This window comes from Schistocerca serialis, chromosome 2 (genome assembly GCF_023864345.2).
Source record: "Schistocerca serialis cubense isolate TAMUIC-IGC-003099 chromosome 2, iqSchSeri2.2, whole genome shotgun sequence".
Taxonomy (NCBI): Eukaryota; Metazoa; Arthropoda; class Insecta; order Orthoptera; family Acrididae; genus Schistocerca; species Schistocerca serialis.
Genome location: NC_064639.1, coordinates 679,680,782 through 679,705,577, shown reverse-complemented (window position 1 = coordinate 679,705,577; position 24,796 = coordinate 679,680,782). Strand labels below are relative to the sequence as shown.

The 24,796-nt window shown below is 38.5% G+C and overlaps 1 protein-coding gene across 1 annotated transcript in view; it reads left to right on the top strand.

Moving 5' to 3' along the window:
• The window catches only part of LOC126457791 (28 kDa heat- and acid-stable phosphoprotein-like), a 70,135-nt gene extending 53,510 nt beyond the window's left edge, over window positions 1–16,625 (top strand). Inside the window, exon 6 of the mRNA XM_050094378.1 lies at window positions 16,184–16,625. Within this exon, the coding sequence (XP_049950335.1) occupies window positions 16,184–16,251 (68 nt within the window). The 3' untranslated portion in view covers window positions 16,252–16,625. The remainder of the gene's footprint in view (window positions 1–16,183) is intronic.
• Window positions 16,626–24,796: the final 8,171 nt, after the last annotated feature.

The window sequence follows — 24,796 nt, the reverse complement described above, 5'->3', positions numbered from 1 at the left end:
TATTGTTGCTTATGTAACTTTCTACTAACAACAAAATACTTCAGGCGGTAAATGATAGGGAAAAAGTCTTAGTTGTTTGCTCCTTTGTTAGAGCTGTGAATCAGCAATTTGATAACTGCCATTTCCAGAATCATAAGTCATTTCTCATAGTAATATAAATTTTTCTGAAAAGGTAACAAATCTGTGAAATGATTAGTATCGCTGTTGGAATCTGTTTAATTGCTGACCAATACAGTCTCATCAAGGAAAGATTAAGACTAGGAACTATGGCTGTCCTCTTTAGCTTCTGATTAATTTTCTGTATCTGTTTGGGTAAATAATGAGAGTTTTACAGTTTCTGCACAATCAGAACAGTTGCTACACTGACTCATTCATTAGGTCAGTGTACTTGGAACTTCAATAATGGAAAAGCCACATTACTTCGTTTGCTAGCAGGAACAATTAAAATTTTGTGTTGCAGTTGATTGTTCTACCAAATGTTAAATCTGTTTTACAGTATAATTTTGTAGTGAGAGAAATTTGTGCAATGTATGGATCTAATATGATTAGTGAATGAAGGTATTGTGTAACAGTGATGTATGTTTGAGTGAAAGGACAAATGTTTGATGGTGACAGGAGTAGGTTTCTGTCCGTTCAGTTACAAATTAATCCAAAAAACTGATGAAAAAGTGAGAGAGATTTGCCATTTCACAATATCTCAACTTTAAGACGCATTCCATGCTAAACTGGCATGTCTTCCATGGGGCAGATGATCAGAACAGTTGAGGAGAGATGAAAGGAACATAGACATACTCTGCTAAAAAACCAAGCACCTCGGTTATCACAAAGCACCTCCTTCAATATGATGATGAAACGAAATATGATTAGACCAGTGTTGTGATGCAGACATGAAGCTTCTGTGTCAGTGTAATGCTGAAATTAAGATGTCAGAAAACTTCATAAACAGGGATGGTGGTTTCTATGTAAACAACAGTTGGAATCTGGCACTCAGTTTATTAAAACCTCGCTGGCCATCACATTTAACAGTTAGGAAATGCTAAAAGAACTCAAGTTTCACGGAATATCGGTGCAGACTCTGATTCCCGCCTTTTGATGCTCATGTTTTTCAAACTGTTATAAATAGCAGTGAGAGACAAACAGTAGTTCTCAGTTTGGTTGAAGTCAAGGCTGTGAGTAAATATAACCCACATTCCTTCTATGTGATGTTATAAATTGTGTTCATACCATGTTCCATAGTAAAAATATACTTTTCCTTGAAATTGCTGTTCATTCGAAGTACCTTTGTCACATTTTTAAGGTAGTCGGTGCAGTGAAAACGTATCTGTCAACCTTTATTAAAAGTTTCCTTGGTTTCTACAAATCATTTTATAAGAAAATGAGACTGGTTCCCTCAAAAACGGCTTCAATTCAATCATCTTGTTGAACTGAACTAGTGCTCGCTGTAAATCTCTAATGCCTTAACACAAGGCCAGCCACGGTGTGCCAGATGGCACGTGTGCCAGATGTGCGGATTGAGGCTCAGTCTGTTTCAGATTTGCTTGTTGCTTCTCAGAAGTACCAGGTACATCAAAACATTTCATTTAGTATTGCGGTGTGGAAGTTTTTGGTCAGCACAACTCTCTTCAGTTCGGCAGAATCTTGTTCTCAGCGTTGTTTGCCCTTCGCTATTTGTTTGTGGTACCGTATGAAGAACGTTCACAGGTCCAGTGGCTTTTTGCATAAAAGTGGCAGTCCAGCAATCTGTCATCTTTTAACTGAATGGGAATGACAGAAAAGAGGCATAAGAAATCTTAATATTTATTATGCACTCACATAATCAACAGGTACTGCAAAATTGCTATGAAATGATATTACATTACCATACAGAAAGATTTTAAAGATTTAACTGAAAATAGAACAACAAAAAATTACATGATAGAGAGGAAGCACTTTGTGCTAAATTTGCAGGTATGGAGCACATGAAGAAATGGTAGTATGAATAATAAAATTTCTGAAGTTGCTTGCATTATTCCACTGTCATATACAAAAGATTTTGATGGAATTGAACGAAGAATATGGAGAATGTATATGTTACTGAAAAGAACATTGGTTAAGTCAAAGCAAATACTTGGAATGATTTTTTGATTTAAAACCCACTACTTTTGAATTTGTGAAGGAGAAAGGAGTGCAAGAACGAAAATCAGAATATCTGAAATGGATTGCAGACCTCGCATTTTAAGTGAAGTTGATTGCACACTGCCTACAGTAAGACACTGCAAGGTAACAAACAACTTACTTCTGTGTTGATAGTGGTCCATTTAAAGAGAAAATCACATTGTAGATGGATAAATAGTCACTAACACTGTCCAGCTCTGTAGGTTTCTGGCATTAAAGAAAACATGAGGGTGAAAGAATTCATTGTGGCCTTGAAAGAATTAAAAAATATGGTGTTCTAAATGGTTTGAGAACACTGGCAATTATACATTTGTTTTCAAACTATATTAGAGACCATTTGCTGTTTCAGTTAACAGTGGCCCTATGCATGTGCAGATGTGACTCATTGATCTGTAGTGTAATTTTAATGTCAAAACTGTCCAGGATGTCTACAGTGTTTTCTCCAGGTAGAGTTTCCAGTTCACCATAATGAAGTTGCAAAAGTGCTCAAAAATGTGTGTGTGTGTGTGTGTGTGTGTGTGTGTGTGTGTGTGAAGTACTTGTTTTTTAATCATGAAACTAAATGTCACAATTATGGGGCAACTTACGTACAAAAATGTGAGAGATTGTCCGTGTCTGTATGTTGGCAGTTTGCACCAGATAAAAAATGTCTTCATTGCATCAAAAATAAATATTACTGAAAATTTATTTTGTTTGTGATCTGTGTGGTTGAGAAATGTGAGCTTAGGCTCAAGTAGCAGACTGTGGCAGTGAGGTAAGTGTGCAGCCAGCCTGAGTGCTGCGGCGCTTGTGCCAAGGTACGGCTCGTAAGCTGAATTCTTGTCCACCCCAGCCATAACACAAGTACTGTACTTCAAATTCCTGTCCAGCCATTCGGGTTTAAATTTTCCTGAATCACTTGAGGGGAATGCATTTATGTTTATTGTGGAAAGGACAAGGACACTGGAATGTTGTCGAATTAAATCAGGTGATGCTGAGGGTATTAGTATAGTAAATGAGACAGTTAATGTAGTAATGAGTTTTGCTATTTGGGAAGCAAAATAGCTGATGACTGTCGAAGTTGGGAGGATATAAAATGTAGACTGGCTATGGCAAGGAAAGCATTTCTGAAGAAGAGAAATTTGTTAACATCCAGCATAGATGTGTCAGAAGTCTTTTTCTGAAAGTATTTGTATTGCGTAGCCATGTACGGAAGTGAAACGTGGCCGATAAATAGTTTAGACAAGAAGAGAATAGAAGCTTTTGAAATGTGGTACTACAGAAGACTGCTGAAGATTAGATGGCTACATCACATAACTAATGAGGAGGTACTGAATAGAATAGAGGAGAAGAGGAATTTGTGGCACAACTTGACAAGAGGAAAGGATAGGTTTGCACAATACATTCTGAGGCATAAAGGGATCACCAATTTAGTATTGGAGGGAAGTGTGGAGGGTAAAAATTGTAGAGGGAGACAGAGATGGATACACTAAGCAGATTCAGAAAGATTTAGCTTGCAATAGTTATACAGAGATGGAGAGTCTTGCACAGGATAGAGTGTTATGGAGAGCTGCATCAAACCGGTCTCTGGACTGAAGACAACAAGAAGACAGACCTTTGTGTGTGTGTGTGTGTGTGTGTGTGTGTGTGTGTGTGTGTAGTTTTCCATTAATTTTTGTCATTATTACAAAAACCAACTTTGAACATCTAACAAGATGATGATGAACATAGATGTTTTATTGCTGCTAACAGGACAAAGATTGGTACAGGTGCAGAGCACGGTTAAATTCTATTTTAAATTATTATGTGTAATATACATGATGAACTTGAACTCCACTGACAAAATTTTGGAGGTCATTCAGTGATATTTTTGGAGGATTTTGGTATGAGGCATGTGCCCTCCAGTGACTTTATTGCATTTAATTTGATTATCTTATTTCCTTAAAATACCTTCAAAACAGTGCAAGTGTCAACAGACTGTGCTGTGTGTGTTGTTTGGAAACACTTGTTCCTTTCACTCACAATACTCACCCACTTCACACTCAGCCCCCAAGTCGGCATTCAGTACTGATCAAGTTTCTCACGAGTGAATGAATGAGAGTAGGATGGCAGTGAGTGAATGCTTGTCATTTTATATGCTTCCTCTTCACTGTGTGACAGTTTGTCATTTTCTCCACATGCTGATAACCTTGGTGTTCAGTGCCCACAAGCTATACATGCGTGTGCTGCTGCTGCCCCCCCCCCCCCCCCCATCCCCCACACGTTAATGGTAATACACATTGGTAACATGATGATGACACAAACTGAATAAATCATAATTACATTATCACTCTATAATGAGCCAACAGAGACTGCAGGTCCCACATACCAAAATACTAAGAAAATGTCCCTGAACGAGGGAGTTGAGACTCACCTTGTGGAATGACTCTTTCTGCAATGCGCTCTGCACAGTTTTGAAACTTTTTGGCAGATTAAAACTGCACTGGGAAAGTTGGAGAGAGGTACTGACAGAAAGGAAACTGTGAGGATAGGTTGGGACACATACCATGATAGCTCAGATAGTAAGAAGCAAGTGGCACATTGTAGTGTACAATTTTAAATCTGCCACAAAGTTTTATATGTTAAACCCTAATCTTACTTCTTTGCTTCTAGTTTGTTATGTTGTTTCTATAAGACTGAGTGTTATCTGAATTGCATACACTTTCTTGAATATTCATCTTTGGTGAAATGGATATCTGCAGAGTGTACCATCACTTGTTTTCTTCGTTTGTATTTGGTTCTGGGTTCAGTCCATATCTGCTATTTCATCTTTATGAAGACTCCGTATCAACCATCACTTTTTGTAATTCAGTCCTGTTTCTTTTTATGTCTTGTAATTTAGCAACTGACTTTCTCACTTGTCACAAAAGAATGTGTCCTTATTTTGTATTTTTAAATTTTAGTTCAAGTGCAATAATTTATTCCTTGTATCTTTCACTGCAGCCTTCTTCCCCATCCAAATAAAAACTCTTAAAAGTAGACTACAACTAATGTACAGTATACTTTCTTTGCTATCTGTAGAGCCAAATAATGTGTGTGTGTGTGTGTGTGTGTGTGTGTGTGTGTGTGTGTGTGTTTAAATTCATTTGATTCATTCTTCACAAAGTCCACTGTTTGTCATTTCTGCTACAAAAAATGTAAGCAAAGTTGATTTCATGTCCTTAATGTTCTGGACTGCTTGTTTACTCTGCTCTAGTTTCATTTCTTCTAAATTATGAGTTTGAATCTGCTGAAATTTGTGCCCTACTAAATTATGAGACAAAACTACTGGCCACTGCCCACCAGCAGAAAGCAAAAATTATTGCACTGCTGATACACATATAAAAGTAAAAGGGACACATTACTTAGCCTTTGCAACTAACAGTTTCTTTGTCAGGGGGGAGAGGGACTGATGTCTTGAAGAAATGTTAAGAAGAAGTGGCAGCTCACTCAGACTTTAAGATGACACGAGACTTTACCACTAGTGAGGATGATAAGACAAAAAATCGTTGGGTCACATCTGGTGGTATTTCCATGAAAACTCTGAAAATATTTTTCTTGCGTACTGGCAGTGTTCTGTTCTTCATGTGAATATTATTTAACTTTAACAAGTCATTAAGGAATAGCCATCTGTAACAACAAAGTACTGTAAAATATTTTTCTCGGTCTCTTTTCAACCCTACTGGAAGAAATTTTACATGCCTTAATCTTCTGTTGACATGCTTACAAAAACTTTTACTCATCACATTATACAAACAGTATCTGGTGAACTAGTGACATGGGGAAGTTGCAGTTGAAAATAAACAACCATCTTAGTCAATTGCTACCAAAGAAAAATCACTAACTGGTCGGCACAAGCTCTGATACATTTTGTACCCTCATTATGAATTAACAAAGAGGTGCCTGTTGCTAGGAATGGGGGCAAACTTTTCTTGTACAAATGACATAAACTGGTCATAGAAAATTTGACTTACTCAGCACCATATAGTCTAAAAATGTCAGCCATAATGTTCAAAATCACAACAAATTAAAAGGCACTAACATACTTGACACTGGCATCCATTCCTGTGTTGCTAATTTTTATACATTACTATCATACCCAACTTTGGCTTGTCGGTGGGATCATGCCTGAGTAATGACTGTCTACTTCTCTTAACACTGCACATGCATATTATAAATATTGGAGTAAATATGAAAATGTTCATTTCATGTTACGAACATAAGTTGTTAATGGTGTATTATTGCATATTACTGTACCTCACTCATTAAACAAATTTGACCATGAAAAGTGATACTGTTACAATACAAGCTTTTAATATGCTCAGAGGGCACATCATACAGGAGGTGAAAACTTTGTGTGTGTGTGTGGGGGGGGGGGGGGGGGTGTTGTAGTTTATAGTCCCAGGTGTGTATCACAATCCACAGCCATTCATCAAACAGGGCTCTCATTTAAGAATAATCAACAAAAAAGTTTTGCATGATGCTCTAGAGCATTAAAAAGAATAGTTTTATTCAGAGTAGCAATGTAGCGTAGTGATAGAGATACATTCCAGATGTGCAGAAAGTTGTGGGTTCAAACCACAAGGGTAGCTTTGAAATTTTATATTTTTAAATGTTTACGAAAATGATTTTGATCATTATTTTCATTCATTATTAGAACCTGGCAATGCTTCGCAATTGCCAAATATGTATGGGAATTAAAAGACAAACATTGTAATATCCTTCTCCCCTCCACCTCTCTCCATATTCTCCCCCATCCCTTTGTCCATCTCCCCCTCCTGACAATCGTTTGGAATTGAATGATTTCGACAGATACGTCCTTGGTGTAATCGACTGTTGGGTTGTATCTGAACACCAAATGTTCAGTTCGAATTGTCATATTCAGCTATCTGTTGGGAGGGTGTTTTTTTTTTACAAATTATTTTGTGTGTAAGCTCGAACTGGGCAGGTTGAACTAGAGTGTATCCATCATTCCAGAGTTATAATGGATAGCACTTGACAAATTATTCAGTTTGCTTCCAAATTCTGTCTACGTTTTTCATCTGTCTCATTGATTCTACATCATCTAGTTTACCTGCATTGTGAGTACGCCACCAGATATTTCGATGCCTCACTGGTGGCATTTTTTCAAAAGAAGCAAACTAAAATCAATTAAATATTTGCAGCACACCAAATTATCATGAACTGATCTCAATTCAATCTTAACACCACACCAAAGATATGATCACCACCGATAACACACTGAAATATCACTTTCAGTTGTAATTTTTTGCAAAATATCAATCTTCAATGCAGAATTTGTAGTTTTCATGAAAACGTGACAGTAGGACTGCCAGACTGACTGCCACATTTATTTCATTGTGATTTTCATACAAAAATACCATCTTCATTTCCATTTCTCCAGTGGATTTTCCAACAATTTTATTTAATGAAAACCTTGTTCTAACAATTACAGACACAAAAAAAAGTTAGCCGAGTGGTTGAGCTGTTCTCAATATGTGGCTATATATAATGACAAAAATTAACGTCATTATTTCTTCGTCAGACAATTGTTAGCCTCATTTTCATAATCTGCCACCACAATACCACTCCTTTTAATACGTTTACAAGCAGTTTTTTCGAAATTTTCCCGAATTTCTCCACCGTTTAACATGTTTTGGAGGCAACACAACCACCTAACCTTTGTGCACATTACCAACCCAAGTTCACCACAGGATCAACATAGCTCAGCTTTAACCAACACTTTTTCGACTTTTTTCACACCGGATCTCCAGTTGCTTTCTAGTTCACCTTTATCTCTCCCCATATTTTTTTCATTTCAGCCTCATGTTACACTTTCCACCTTCTAATACCATGTCACCCTCACAACCTCCCCACGACGACCCCATTAAGTTTTATTTACAGCCGGCCGCAGTGGTCTAGCGGTTCTAGGCGCTCAGTCGGGAACCGCGTGACTGCTACGGTCGCAGGTTCAAATCCTGCCTCGGGCATGGATGTGTGTGATGTCCTTAGGTTAGTTAGGTTTAAGTAGTTCTAAGTTCTAGGGGACTGATGACCACAGACGTTAAGTCCCATAGTGCTCAGAAACATTTGAATCATTTTATTTACATTCCCTCCGCAAACATGCCTTCACCCTAGCCAGATTACGCTCCCATATTTTATTTACTCAGGGTTGTCTGACATTTGGCATTACCCCCAAAGTCCTCACACTTAAAGTTCCCATCTCTGGCTGTAACCCTTCTTTCCATCAGTCCCTATACCAGTTCCAAACTGAGCAATCCATAGCCCTCACCTGCCTAATCCTTCACCTACACATCAACTCAGCCAATGAACACACCCATCAACTCCTATCCCTAATCAAAGTCCTCAATCTTTCCTCTCCCACATCCACACTGGCTGTTCAGAGCATCCTCCTACAGGTCAACCGCAAATTAGAACAGCATGCCACCCTCCACCTCAAAAAACTATCCAATCTCCTGGTTTCCCACCCCCAGAAAGGCAACTCACTCACCCTCCACAACCTTTCCAGCAAACCTCAACCTCCTCTCATTGCACACAGACCCAGTCTCTCCCATCTACTCAATCTCCCACTTCCAGCTCCACTCCCCCCCCAAAACCTCAAAATTCTAATCAACACAATCTGGAACCACAACACCCCAATTCAGTAGTTAACCTTTCATCCAAACCTCTCTCCCAATCCGAAACCTCTGTCCTATCCAAAGGCCTCACCTTCAGCCCTACTCCCAGATTCAACCAAGCAAAGATTTACTGTCCTACACTCATACTCTCTGCTGGAAATATCACTTTGCCACATAGAAAAATAATCCTAATCCTACCCCTAATGATCCAACTCCCCAACACACTATCCAAATTGAACCGTGCCTGGAACAGTTCTGTCCTCTGTCACAGCGGGACCCACTTCCTCTTCCTCAAAATGATCCTCTCCAAACCTTCCAGGAATTTCTCACTTCCAGCCTTGCCTCTCAATCCTTCTTGAAAAACCTTAATCCTACTCTCAGCATCACCACACTGAAGCCAAGGCTATCCGTGATCTGAAGGCTGACCGATCCATCGCCATTCTTCCGGCGGACAAGGGTTCCATGACCGTGGTACTTGATCATCGGGAGTATGTTGCTGAGGGACTGCGTCAGCTTTCAGGCAACACTACATACAAAGTTTGCCAAGGTAATCCTATTCCTAATGTCCAAGCGGAGCTTCGAGGAATCCTCAGAACCTTAGGCCCCCTACAAAACCTTTCAACTGGCTCCCATCAACCTCCTGACCCCACCGACACCCTGCACCCCTGCCTTCTACCTACTTCCTAAAATTCACAAACCCAATCATCCCGGCCGCCCCATTGTTGCTGGTTACCAAGCCCCCTCAGAACGTATCTCTGCCTACATAGATCAACACCTTCAACCCATTACATGCAGTCTCCCATCCTTCATCAAAGACACCAACCACTTTCTCGAACGCCTGGAATCCTTACCCAATCTGTTACCCCAGAAACCATCCTTGTAACCATTGATGCCACTTCCTTATACACAAATATTCCGCACGTCCAGGACCTCGCTGCGATGGAGCACTTCCTATCACCTGCCACCCTACCTAAAACCTCTTTCCTCATTACCTTATCCAGCTTCATCCTAACTCACAACTTCTTCACTTTCGAAGGCCAGACATACCAACAATTGAAGGGAACAGCCATGGGTACCAGGATGGCCCCCTCGTACACAAACCTATTTATGGGTCGCTTAGAGGAAGCCTTCTTGGTTACCCAGGCCTGCCAAACCAAAGTTTGGTACAGATTTATTGATGACATCTTCATGATCTGGAGTCACAATGAAGAAGAACTCCAGAATTTCCCTCCAACCTCAACTCCTTTGGTTCCATCAGATTCACCTGGTCCTAATCCAAATCCCATGCCACTTTCTTCGACGTTGACTTCCATCTGTCCAATGGCCAGCTTCACACATCCGTCCACATCAAACCCACCAACAAGCAACAGTACCTCCATTATGACAGCTGCCACCCATTCCATGTCAAACGGTCCCTTCCCTACAGCCTAGGTCTTCGTGGCAAACAAATCTGCTCCAGTCCTGAATCCCTGAACCATTACACCAACAACCTGGAAACAGCTTCCGCATCCCGTAACTAACCCTCCCGACCTGGTACAGAAGCAAATAACCAGAGCCACTTCCTCATCCCCTCAAACCCAGAACCTGCCACAGAAGAATCCCAAAAGTGCCCCACTTGCGACAGGATACTTTCCGGGACTGGATCAGACTCTGAATGTGGCTCTCCAGCAGGGATACGACTTCCTCAAATCCTGCCCTGAAATGAGATCCATCCTTCATGAAGTCCTCCCCACTCCACCAAGAGTGTCTTTCCGCTGTCCACCTAACGTTCGTAACCTCTTGGTTCATCCCTATGAAATCCCCAAACCACCTTCCCTACCCTCTGGCTCCAACCCTTGTAACCGCCCCCAGTGTAAAACCTGTCCCATGCACCCTCCCACCACCAGCTACTCCAGTCCTGTAACCCGGAAGGTGTACACGATCAAAGGCAGAGCCATGTGTGAAAGCACCCATGTGATTTACCAACTGACCTGCCTACACTGTGAAGCTTTCTATGTGGGAATGACCAGCAACAAACTGTCCATTCGCATGAACGGACACAGGCAGACAGTGTTTGTTGGTAATGAGGATTGCCCTGTGGCTAAACATGCCTCGGTGCACAGCCAGCACATCTTGGCACAGTGCTACACCATCAGTTATCTGGATACTTCCCACTGACACCAACCTATCAGAACTCCGGAGATGGGAACTTGCCCTTCAGTATATCCTCTCTTCCCATTACCCACCAGGCCTCAACCTCCGCTAATTTCAAGTTGCTGCCGCTCATACCTCACCTGTCATTCAACATCATCTTTGCCTCTGTACTTCTGCCTCGACTGACATCTCTGCCCAAACTCTTTGCCTTTACACATGTCTGCTTGTGTGTGTGTGTGTGTGTGTGTGTGTGTGTGTGTGTGTGTGTGTGTCTATATATTTATAATAAAGGGAAACATTCCCCGTAGGAAAAATATATCTAAAAACAAAGATGATGTGACTTACCAAATGAAAGTGCTGGCAGGTTGACAGACACACAAACGCAAACATACACACAAAATTCAAGCTTTCGCAACAAACTGTTGCCTCATCAGGAAAGAGGGAAGGAGAGGAAAAGACGAAAGGATGTGTGTTTTAAGGGAGAGGGTAAGGAGTCATTCCAATCCCGGGAGCGGAAAGACTTACCTTAGGGGGAAGAAAGGACGGGTACACATCCTTTCGTCTTTCCCTCTCCTTCCCTCTTTCCTGATGAGGCAACAGTTTGTTGCGAAAGCTTGAATTTTGTGTGTATGTTTGTATTTGTTTGTGTGTCTGTCGACCTGCCAGCACTTTCGTTTGGTAAGTCACATCATCTTTGTTTTTATATATATCTATATAATGTGCGTGTTCGTGTACGCGCGAGTGTATACCTGTCCCTTTTGCCCCCTAAGGTAAGTCTTTCCGCTCCCGGGATTGGAATGACTCCTTACCCTCTCCCTTAAAACCCACATCCTTTCGTCTTTCCCTCTCCTTCCCTTTTTCCTGATGAAGCAACTGTGGGTTGCGAAAGCTTGAATTTTGTGTGTGTGTGTGTGTGTGTGTGTGTGTGTGTGTTGTTGTCTCTATCAACATACCAACGCTTTCGTGTGGAAAGTTACATCATCGTTGTTTTGCCTGTTTCGTCATTGTATTGACTTTATTTGTTCTCGTTTTTTCTTCCTGTGGTTATCCCCCCATTTAAAATATCTTTGTGGATGATTTTTAATTATTTTTGTGCATTAACTTTGATTTAATTTCTTCACTTAACATTTTATATTTTTGTCCATGTTGTCACAGACATTATTCTATTCCTCATTTTGCTTGAATTCCATTTTATTCCCTTTGTTACTTTGAATCTTCATCTGCATTACTTTGTCCATAGGAATTTGTTTTAAATGCCTGTATGGTGATTGTCATCCAAAAAATCTCTCCCCTAACAAAAAATATGTTTTTGACACAATTGCACAGCCTATATAAATCATTTCATCTCTTGGTATTTAACCAATAGTTTACCATGTTCAAATGTTTAAATATTATGAGAGATAAATAAAAATGCTTACATTCATATGCCCAAATATTCCAGTTATGAAAAATAGAATGCTACGAAGAAAAATCAGACAGAAAAAAATGTCAATATGATAATTAAAATGACACGGCAAATAATTTATGAAAAATTTACATTTAAATCAGTTAACTGGATAAAAATACTGATCAGTCATTTTGATCAAGATTTAAAAGCAAAGCACTCTATGGGATTCGAATCCACAACCTCCTGCATGTCAGGAATGTATCTTTACCGCTATGCTATACCACCACTTGGCATAAAACTATTATTTTGAAGGCTCTAGAGCACAATGAGATTCTTTTTTGTGAATTACTCACAAATAAGAACCATCTGCCTTGATGAATGGCTTGTGTGTGTGATACCTTGAAACCCAACCTACACCAGTATATAAAAGATTTCAAAAAGTTGATTTCACCCCTGAGGACCTGCCTTGTAAGAGTTTTTTGATTTGGTAATATCCTATGTTCAGGCTAGTGAAGGTGGAAACAAAAGATATTCAGAGGCAGGTTGAAAATGACATTCACACTGATAAAACAGGCAACTAGAAGCTCATTTTAATGTTCACAATTCATGCAAATAGCCCCTAATTGAAACTGGAGAAGTTCAGAAACTGACTGAAAAATTAGGTTAATCCATTTTTAATTCAGCCAGTGCAAAAGATCCTTTATCCTTATTGCATCAGAATATCTGAGAACTGAGGTGTAAGCCTAATGAGTTGCTTAGTTGTGTTGAAGAAATAGTTGAGCAAACCAGTTGATATAATGTGCCTCTCTGATCGTCATGTGACCACTGGTATAGGTGTGTTAAATGTTACAGGATTTTAGTTAGTCTCTTACGTTGGTAGAGAAAATATGGTGAAAGGAGGAGTTGTCACATTTGTCAGAAATTGTTTTAATTTCAAGAATATTGATAATAATAAATTTAGCTCAGAGCAGCACCTACAAGCTTGTACAACAGTAGTATATTTCATAAGTCTTTTATATGTGGATTTATTGAAAAGCCGTCAGTGAATAATTATTGCAGTCAGTAACACTGTCATTCAATTTAATTACTACTGCAAACTGTGCAACTAGGATATGTTAATGCTCTGAGACCGCTATTGATGATATCTTTGTAGACAAATCCAGGGAAGAAAGTTGGTCACAAAACCATGAAAAGCAGCATTTAATGTTAAATGTTTAAACTTGTCAGGAGACAAAATCTATTAAATCTGAGCACAGGAGGGTAACAATACATTCAAAAATTGAGAATTTTAAGAGATTGTTCAAAGATATGAGCTGGATATATATTTACAATACTTTTGACTCAAATGGAAAATACAAAGCATTCATTAATGAAGTAACTTCCTGATTTGATAATTGTTTTCCCCTGAAGGTAACTCAAATCAAACAGAAGTAAAAAAATAAACCATGGTTTACATAAGGAATAAAGTTATCATATGGGACAAAATGGAAACTGTATGTACTATGTAGGAACATGTCTGATGTTAGCATTGTAGTGTGTTACAAAGAATACTGCGAAATACTGAAACAAGTATTCCAGAAATCTAAGCAGCTTTATTATGAGAAAAAGATAATAAAATCAGGCAACAAAATAAATATTGTATGGGATATAGTGAAGATAGAGACAGGGCTAGAAAGGAAGAGGAACAGATAGTTCTAAAACAAATGAGACATTGGTAATAAATGCACGTAATGTAACAAACCTCTTTAACGAGTACTCTGTTTCTGTTACTGACAGCTTGGAGTTATCAGGTTCAGTAAAAAGTTCATTGAAATATGAGACAAATCTCTACAAATAACTTCAGTAAAATGGAAATGACACTCACTTCTCCCAAAGTAGTAGTAACCACAATAAAATTGTTAAAATCAAAATATTATAGTGGTTATTAAGACGTGTCAATAAATTTAAGTGTGTTCATGTGAGTTCAGTTCTGACTTAAGTTGTTTGTATAACCAATCTATCAGCAGAACATTTCCAGACTGGCTAAAATATGCTGAAGTTAAGTCTCTTTACAAGAAAGGGCTTTTTCAAAAAAATTTGAGAAGGTTGTGTTAAAGTTTCTAAATAATATATTGTCCGTCACAGTTCGGGTAAGGGTTCTGGTATAGAGATTGCTATTTACACATAGAGTAAGAATCTAATTGCTTAGATAACAAATTAGAGGTCACTGGCATTTTCTGTGACCTGTTAAGTCTTTGACTGTGTGAAGCACAGCATACATTTAATTACAACATTGTGGTGTCACTGGCAGTGCTGCAAAATGGTCAGTCCCCCTAACAGGAAACAAATGGTCTCATTGTGAAATACCCGTGGGTAAGCAGTCTGTCTTCATCTGATTTTGAATTAATTACATTTGGTGTTCCTCAAGGTTATCTGTTGGGTCCATTGCTTTTTCTTGTGTACATTAATGACCTCTGGTCTATTACATTACCAGGTGCTAAATTCATTTTGGTTACATAGATACAAACATTGCAATAAATAGCAAGTAGAGTACAGATTTAGAAATGGCTTCTAATCATCAAACCTTCACTGCCATTATTAAATGGTTTAAAGCTTATTCACTGTCATTAAACTTTGAAAAGACCCACTGTATGCAGTTCAGAACCTGTTAGAGATTTCTTTCCAGCATGTGTGTAACATATGAAGACATGCAGATAAAAGAGGTTGACATTGTTAAATTCCTGGGATTACAGCTCGATAAATTCAATTGAGAAGGCCATACCACAGGCTTGCTGAAGTTACTAAACAAGTCCATATTTGCAATGCGAATTATATCAGATCTAGCAGATACAAATATGAAAAAGGACATGCGTTGCTTACTTTAATTCTATTATGTCATATGGGATTACATTCAGGGGTAACTCGTCAAACCAAGAAGCTGTTTCTAGAGTGAAACAGTGAGTAACAAGAATCATTTGTGGTGTAAATTCAAGAACGTCATGTGGAAACCTGTTCAACGAACTGGGTATTCTAACCACTGCTTCTCAGTATATTTATTCCTTAATGAAACTTGTTACAAATAATGTGTGCCTGTTTTGAACCAACAGCTTAGTACATAGTATCAGTACTAGGAATAAGAATAATCCACATAAAGACCTAAAATCACTTACCTTGGTCCAGTATTCTGAAACACACATTTTCAATAAATTGCCAGCAACCATTAAAATTCGGTTTCAGATAAAGCACAGTTTAAACAATTTGAAAGACTTTCTAGTAGGCAACTGCTTCTACTGTATAGATGAATATCTTAACAGGAATTGTTAGACCCGCTTAAGTAAAAATGTCTGTCACATTTCAGTTTTGACAGCAGTTGGTCTCAATAGTCAGGATTAGGTATTTTGCGTTTGATAAATGTATTGGAAGTGCATAACTATGGTTCATTCTGACAGTATATTAATTTTGTAAACATTATTAGTTCTAGTTTACTGTAATATATTCACGTATTTTGACAGTCTTTTGACAAATGATCATGGAAGTGAGTATTACATTCAAATGCTCTCTTTTTTATGTTAGATGTTCTGACATGTTCCACAACCATGAGAATCATCTCATTTTTGGGTCTGTGGAACAGAAACTGAATCTAATTTAATCTATTTGGTAAATTATTGAGTTATTTCCCCAATATTTTATGGGATTAATGATGGATATGGCTATTGCACACACAAGAAAAAAGTATTTGGCATTACAGTGACATTTTCTATCAGTTTACTTTCACTGTAGTGATGCTACATGGGTTATTGCTGGCTTTGCTATTTCTTTTTTCTGTTTACTGACTAATGTATCTCATTCATAAATTCAAGGCCTATAAAATCAATGCTTCTCATTATCTTTTCAGAAAAAGAAGCCGCAAAGCAGTCAAAAACGGCGCAGGTGCATAAGGCACTAGGCAAGAAGAACACTTGACTTACAGAGAATTTGAAATGCATTTCTCCAGTTCTCATAAGAGAAATGTTTACACGGTATACTCATACTTGGTTATAAGAACACTTGCATTTTTGCATTCTGTTGTAAAACCTTGCCATACAATGGATTTGCATGGTAGGTCAGGATTAAAATTCATAACACGCTTGACAGTAGTGTGTGTGTGCGCGTATTGTTCTTGTTGTATTTTAACATAATTTCATTTCTGTTGACTATTACTGTCCTTGACTACTGGAGACATTTTCACCTGCATTTGGTAGGGTGAATGTCTTTGTTTTCATACCACTGGAAATTTGTCTTGTAAATAAAATTTCATGTTTTTGAAACTGATTACTATTAAAGACTATGCAAAGTTTTGTACACTTTTATTTATCTCTTCTCATGTGTTTTTCTCCCGCTATATTAAAAAAAAATCTCGCAATTGAGAAGTTTTGTGGAGAATTAGAAGTAGTATTCTCTCTCTCTCTCTCTCTCTCTCTCTCTCTCTCTCTCTCTCTCTCACACACACACACACACACACACACACACACACACACACACACACACACATGTAAGGAATGTGCAGCTCTCAACAAAACACTTCTATGGTGTGTTATTGACACACTTACCATTTTTTCTCATTTTTAATATTATAATTAGTTAAAAAGTTAGCTGTGATATAATGTTTAAATAATAGATACACACAAATCCACAACCTCAACTTATTCAGGAGTTATGAATCAATTACATGGAGTGTTAACAGCCATGGGTGGACCTGTAACAAGAGATGCAAAATGAGAGCACTCCTTGGTGCATTTCTCACAAAGCATGGCTCATTATCATCTTGAGAATGTTAGCATGGTTTGGATGTAACAGTTCTGTGGTTAATACTGAGAACAGTAAAGTGCATATAGATGATGATGAAAGGGGTAGTACAGATCTGGGAATATTTCACAGAAAGTAAAGTGCAGTGTTGTCTTTGTTTCTGATGTATTGTTTTCAGAAACCATGTAAAATGAGCACCATTTGTCATTTAAAGATACATGAAAAAATTTGAGGCAGTTGAGCATCAACTAGCATTTCATGTTTCCAGGTTGAAGTTATGACACACAACAGTATGTAACACATTTTCTTGGTTTGAAATATGTTTTGTGTACATTATGTGTAAAACAGTTTCAGTATGTGGTCATAAGTATTGTGGTATCTATTTAATCAATATTCTTTTTAGTAGCTTTTTACTTTTTCTGCTCTGCCTTCGCATATAGAAAGTGTAAAAGTGTTGGGACCACCTAGATATTTTGACTTTGAAACTACTTAGGAGACAAATCACTGTGTTAATAAGAATGTGCACTAAATATTGTAGATGTATTTATTTTAAATATAACATTTAAAATAACTGAAATTCAAACATTGCAGTAAATAAAATCATATATTTTGGAAGTGAACTTGTATTGAGATGCTTAGGAATTCCCTTTTGAAAAAAGTCTTTTGGAGAAATTTTCATGTTACAATCAGTTAAATGTCTGGAAATGATTAACTCCCTCTGTCCTGAGCATAGATTCCATGACTGAAAAGTTTATATTAGTGGACAGTGTGTTGTTCTGTGACAAAATAAGACTAACTTCCTAGATTTAAAAAAATTAACATGATTCACCAAAATTTTAGCAAATGTGGCATGTATGCTAAATCAGGACTCAGATATATTTGTTAATCCTAAAAATAATTTTTTTTAAGATTTGGTGTATTGAAGGTTTCATAAATTAACAGATACATAAATATATGTATGGAAGTATTACAAAATGTTGTGTGAAACCACAACCAGAACATTTTCATAATTTTGCTATTTTTTTCTGGAATTGCAAAACACATTCCCTTTTTGTCATGAAACAATAAAGTTTGCTGTTAGTGCACTGCACAAGTATGAAAACATTAAGTTGAGGAAACCTATATCTGGAGCAACACTTTTGGATTAATCATCTCGGGTATATGCGTGACTTGGGAGTTTCATTGCTATAGGAATTGCCACAGGCATTTTTGTTATGGGGGCATTTCATGCATATTTGTCATGACATTCCTTGTCCTTTACTCACTTCCTCTTCTTATCCAATGTAGAGAGTTCATTATGAAAAACTTCAGAGATAATCTTACGAAAGGAATATTGAATACCATTCCACTCTTTCAAAATCCTGTAACATTACCCATCTCCCATTTTGTTGGATAACACAAACTTCTTTAGGTAATCTGTTTAAGGGAAGTGGGGGTTCAAATTCCCTCTCTGGTCAATCAGATTTAGGTATTAAAACAATGGAGAATCCAGGATGGAACAATGATATTATGAAAAGGGTAGAATGCTACTCACCACATAATGGAGATAATGAGTCTCAGATGGGCACAACAGACTGCTACACCTACAACCTCCTTCCCGGACATCATGATCCTACTATATCCTCACCCACAATTACTTCTCCTTTGAAGGCATCACTACAAGCAAATCCAGCATTGGACACCCACATGGCTCCATCATATTCCAATCTATTCATAGGCCCTCTAGAAGAATCCCTAATCACCCAGGATCTCAATCCTCTCACCTGGTTCAGACTCATTGACATCTTCATGACCTCCATTGAGGCTGAGGACACCCTATCCACATTCCTCCAGAACACCTGGTAGTCCTCAACCTAACAAGCCACCTTCTTTGATGTTGACCTCAACATCAAAGGTGGCTACATCAGTACGTCTGTCTATGTCAAACCTACCAACCACCAGCAGTACCTAGACTTTGACAGCTGCCACTCATTGCATACCTGGCAATTCCTTCTGTACATCCTAGCTCCCTATGGCTGTTGCATCTGTAGTGATGAGCAGTCCATTTCAAAATGTACCAATGGTCTCACTGAGGCCTTCGCAGACCATAATTACCTTCCCAAACCTGTACAGAAACAGATCTACCATGCCTTATCTCTCCCGTCGCCCACCATCCCCCAAGGTTCCCACCATCCAGCCACAGAGGAGCATTCCGCTTGTGACTAGTATCACCATGACTGGAGCAACTGAATCACATTCTCCACCAGGGTTTCAATTACCTCTCCTCATGCCCTGAATTGAGGGATGTCCTACCCACTATCCTTCCCACCCCTCCCACAGTGATATTTCACTGCCCACTGATACTACACAATATCCATGTCCATTCCTACACAAACTCTGCTCCCAGCCCCCTTGGCTCATTTCCCCTTAATAGAGCTAGATGCAACACCTGTTCCATACATACCACCACCACCACCACCACCTACTACTATAGCCCGATCACTAGCATCAACAATCCCATCAAAGGCAGGGCTACTTGTGAAACCAGTCATGAGATCTACAAGTTAAGCTGCAACAATGTGCTGTGTTCTCTGTTGGCGTGACCACACACACACACACACACACACACACACACACACACACACACAGAAATACAACATGTTATAAGATTACATAAGTGTGTCAAACAAAAAAAAACACAACTAGAAATCAGTTTGCTAAGAATCTTGCCTTTACTATCCCACTATCCCAAAAAACTAGTATCAAGAAAAATTACAGCTGCCTAAAAAATGAAGCTTAAAATATCTAAATGTGAACATTATTTATTAGGATCTCAGATAAAAAAAATTTGTAACATTTAATATGCAGTACTGATTAAAAATTACATATTCAAAGAAAAAGCCTCATGTTTTATTTATTTTAAACTAAAAAAGCCTTTATATGGATAATAATAGGCCTAAGGAGGCCAAAGCGGCCTCATTTTCTGAAGCCCCCCACCCTAGTCTACCTAATGTTTGTGTACTTTAAATATTTGTTCTTACATTGCTATTAGTGTCCTTGAGATCAGCATAGGAGAAAGTTCTCTTTGGAGTTCAGGACGAAACAGGTTGTGGAAACAGCTCACTCGTTGAACTTGATTTAAATAATCATGCTAAGTTTGATCCTGGTCCTGACTTGTTGAAGTCTTCCACTTCAACCAAGGGTTTATAAGGGCTTTTCCTGTGAATGTTTCTCAAACATTGTATCTAACTCAGGCACTTTTTTTTTTTTTCAAATTCTGTGGGTGCTTGAAACAGTTCTTGATATGCTTTTCAATTTTCTTGGAATGTGACTTTGTATTACATAAAAAATATTGACAAGATACTCCTTTTCCTTTTAAATTGGAAAACTTCCAAACAGATCCTTTTTGCTTGCCATTTTGCAACTGTTCAGTAGCAGTGTAAACAACATACAGGTGTGGTTATGTTACTTCCCACTCAACTACATAGACTTGATATTTTACTATAAAAATACAGTGACCAGCCACTTTTTCTATTTTTAATGCGTTTTATTTATGCCAATATGCAATACCGCTGTCGAGATTGTACCACTGTAGAAACTGAAGAAACATGTAATTTGTCAGCTGAAGATGGGTGCAAACCCGAAATGCATATTGGCGTAAATAAAACGCATTAAAAAAAAGTGGCTGACCGCTGTATTTTTTATAGTAAAATATCATTATCCACGACCATGGAGCTCAACAGTCCAAATAAAATGGACAAATTGTTATTGACACATGGACTTGAATGAATGTCCATTGATCAGACCGGTGTTGCCAATCCCAGTAGCTAAACAATCCACAGAATAGCACGAATTACCTGAAATTACCAGCCACTCACTCAAAATTTAATCTCCTATATGCAATAATATCAATAGAACTAATATTTACTTAGAATAACTGGAATTAGAGTAAAAAAAATTATTCATATTGATTTTACTTAAGGATGTGTCGTATTCCGATTCCACAACACCAAGAAATGCAGGTTGTCTAGGAATAGACTGGTATAAAAATTGATAAATTCCAGCGTCTTGGGCTGAAATTATTTGTCATTAAATCTTTATGTTGGTGTTCTCATTTTATCTTCACAGCAGTCCAGTAATGCAAAAGCAGAGAAAGAAAGGAGCAAGACAGAAAACTATAGTCTGTCTGAAATATCGCTACGTCTGACAAAGCTTTGTTCACTGAAAACAGTTTCACATTTAAGAATACCTTTATCATCAAGAAACACATACCAGCTGTTTAATAAATTCAGTAATAATTTTGCTATCAATAATCATTCTTCACTAATTTCAAGAGACTTGACATGGACTGTAAAGTGTGTTTCATTACAAAGTGATGACATAAGGACAATTTTATACCGGCTTATCGCTACACAGCTGTTCAATGCAGAGAGAGAGAGAGAGAGAGAGAGAGAGAGAGAGAGAGAGAGAGAGAGATATGGGGGGGAGTAAAAATAAAAAGGACAGTAGAAATGAAGAAATGATAAGCAGCTGTCAGCAATACACTCTTCCTTGGTACAGCAAGTTGGAACGCTTCTTTCCTTTCATTTGTAGTAATAAAGGTAAGTGTAAACATTTACTAGCTTTTAATATGGAGAGTATTGTATAATTCCTTTAATTGGTAAATTATGCGTTCTAGCAGTAAAAACTTTTGAAAGTACCTTTTTTTATACATATATTCCTAGATTTTGGGCAATTAAAACTGCTCCCCACCACCCCCCACCCCACGAATCATTGACCTTGCCGTTGGTGGGGAGGCTTGCGTGCCTCAGCGATACAGATAGCCGTACCGTAGGTGCAACCACAATGGAGGGGTATCTGTTGAGAGGCCAGACAAACATGTGGTTCCTGAAGAGGGGCAGCAGCCTTTTCAGTAGTTGCAGGGGCAACAGTCTGGATGATTGACTGATCTGGCCTTGTAACACTAACCAAAACGGCCTTGCTGTGCTGGTACTGCGAACGGCTGAAAGCAAGGGGAAACTACGGCCGTAATTTTTCCCCAGGGCATGCAGCTTTACTGTATGGTTAAATGAAGATGGCGTCCTCTTGGGTAAAATATTCCGGAGGTAAAATAGTCCCCTATTCGGATCTCCGGCAGGGGACTACTCAAGAGGACATCATTATCAGGAGAAAGAAAACTGGCGTTCTACGGATCGGAGCATGCAATGTCAGATCCCTTAATCGGACAGGTTAAAGTTAGATATAGTGGGAATTAGTGAAGTTCGGTGGCAGGAGGAACAAGTCTTTTGGTCAGATGAATACAGGGTTATAAATACAAAATCAAATAGGGGTAATGCAGGAGTAGGTTTAATAATGAATCAAAAAATAGGAGTGCTTGTAAGCTACTACAAACAGCTTAGTGAATGCATTATTGTGGCCAAGATAGACACAAAGTCCATGCCTACCACAGTAGTACAAGTTTATATGCCCACTAGCTCTGCAGATGATGAAGAAATTGATGAAATGTATGATGAGAGAAAAGAAATTATTCGGATAGTGAAGGGAGACGAAAATTTAATAGTCATGGGTGACTGGAATTCGAGAGTAGGAAAAGGGAGAGAAGGAAACATAGTAGGTGAATATGGATTGGGCGTAAGAAATGAAAGAGGAAGCCGTCTGGTAGAATTCTGCATAGAGCATAACATAATCATAACTAACACTTGGGTCAAGAATCATAAAAGAAGGTTGTATACATGGAAGAAGCCTGGAGATACTAATAAGTATCAGATTATGTAATGGCAAGACAGAGATTCAGGAACCAGGTTCTAAATTTATGAAATTTAGATTAAAAATGAAGAAACTGCAAAAAGGTGGGAATTTAAGGAGAGGGACCTGGATAAACTGACTAAACCAGAGGTTGTACAGAGTTTCAGGGAGAGCATAAGGGAACAATTGACAGGAATGGGGGAAAGAAATACAGTAGAAGAATAGTGGGTAGCTTTGAGGGATGAAGTAGTGAAGGCAGCAGAGGATCAAGTAGGTACAAAGACAAGGTCTAGTAGAAATCCTTGGGTGACAGAAGAAATACTGAATTTAATTGATGAAAGGAGAAAATATAAAAATGCAGTAAATGAAGCAGGCAAAAAGGAATACAAACGTCTCAAAAATGAGATCGACATGAAGTGCAAAATACCTAAGCAGGCATGGCTAGAGGACAAATGTAAGGATGTAGAGGCTTATCTCACTAGGGGTAAGATAGATACTGCCTACAGGAAAATTAAAGAGCCCTTCAGAGAAAAGAGAACCACTTGTAAGAATATCAAAAGCTCAGATGGAAACCCAGTTCTAAGCAAAGAAGGGAAAGTAGAAAGGTGGAAGGAGTATATAAAGGGTCTATACAAGGGCGATGTACTTGAGGACAATATTATGGAAATGGAAGAGGATGTAGATGAAGATGAAATGGAGACACGATACTGCATGAAGAGTTTGACAGAGCACTGAAAGACCCGAGTCGAAACAAGGCCCCGGAAGTAGACAACATTCCATTAGAACTACTGACAGCCTTGGGAGAGCCAGTCCAGACGAAACTCTACTATCTGGTGAGCAAGATGTATGAGACAGGCGAAATACCCTCAGACTTCAAGAAGAATATAATAATTCCAGTCCCAAAGAAAGCAGGTATTGACAAATGTGAAAATTACCCAACTATCAGTTTAATAAGTCACGGCTGCAAAATACTAACGCGGATTCTTTACAGACGAATGGAAAAACTAGTAGAAGCCGACCTCGGGGAAGATCAGTTTGGGTTCCGCAGAAATGTTGGATCACGTGAGGCAATACTGACCCTACGACTTATCTTAGAAGGTAGATTAAGGAAAGGCAAACCTACATTTCTAGCATTTGTAGACTTAGAGAAAGCTTTTGACAATGTTGACTGGAATACACTCTTTCAAATTCTGAAGGTGGCAGGGTAAAATACAGGGAGCGAAAGGCTATTTACAATTTGTGCAGAAACCAGATGGCAGTTATAATAGTCGAGGGACATGAGAAAGGGAAGCAGTGGTTGGGAAGGGAGTGAGACAGGTTTGTAGTCTCTCCCCGATGTTATTCAATCTGTATATTGAGCAAGCAGTGAAGGAAACAAAAGAAAAATTCGGAGTAGGTATTAAAAGCCATGGAGATGAAATAAAAACTTTGAGGTTCACCGATGACATTGTAATTCTGTCAGAGACAGCAAAGGATTTGGAAGAGCAGTTGATCGGAATGGATAGTGTCTTGAAAGGAGTGTATTAGATGAACATCAACAAAAGCAAAACGAGGATAATGGAATGTAGTCGAATTAAGTTGGGTGATGCTGAGGGTATTAGATTAGGAAATGAGACACTTAAAGTAGTAAAGGAGTTTTGCTATTTGGGGAGGAAATTAACTGATGATGGTCGAAGTAGAGAGGATATAAAATGAAGACTGGCAATGGCAAGGAAAGCGTTTCTGAAGAAGAGAAATTTGTTAACATCGAGTACAGATTTAAGTGGCATGAAGTCGTTTGTGAAAGTATTTGTATGGAAGTGAAATATGGACGATAAATAGTTTGGACAAGAAGAGAATAGAAGCTTTTGAAATGTGGTGCTACAGAAGAATGCTGAAGATTAGATGGGTAGATCACATAACTAATGAGGAAGTATTGAATAGGATTGGGGAGAAGAGAAGTCTGTGCCACAACTTGACTAGAAGAAGGGGTCGGTTGGTAGGTCATGTTCTGAGGCAT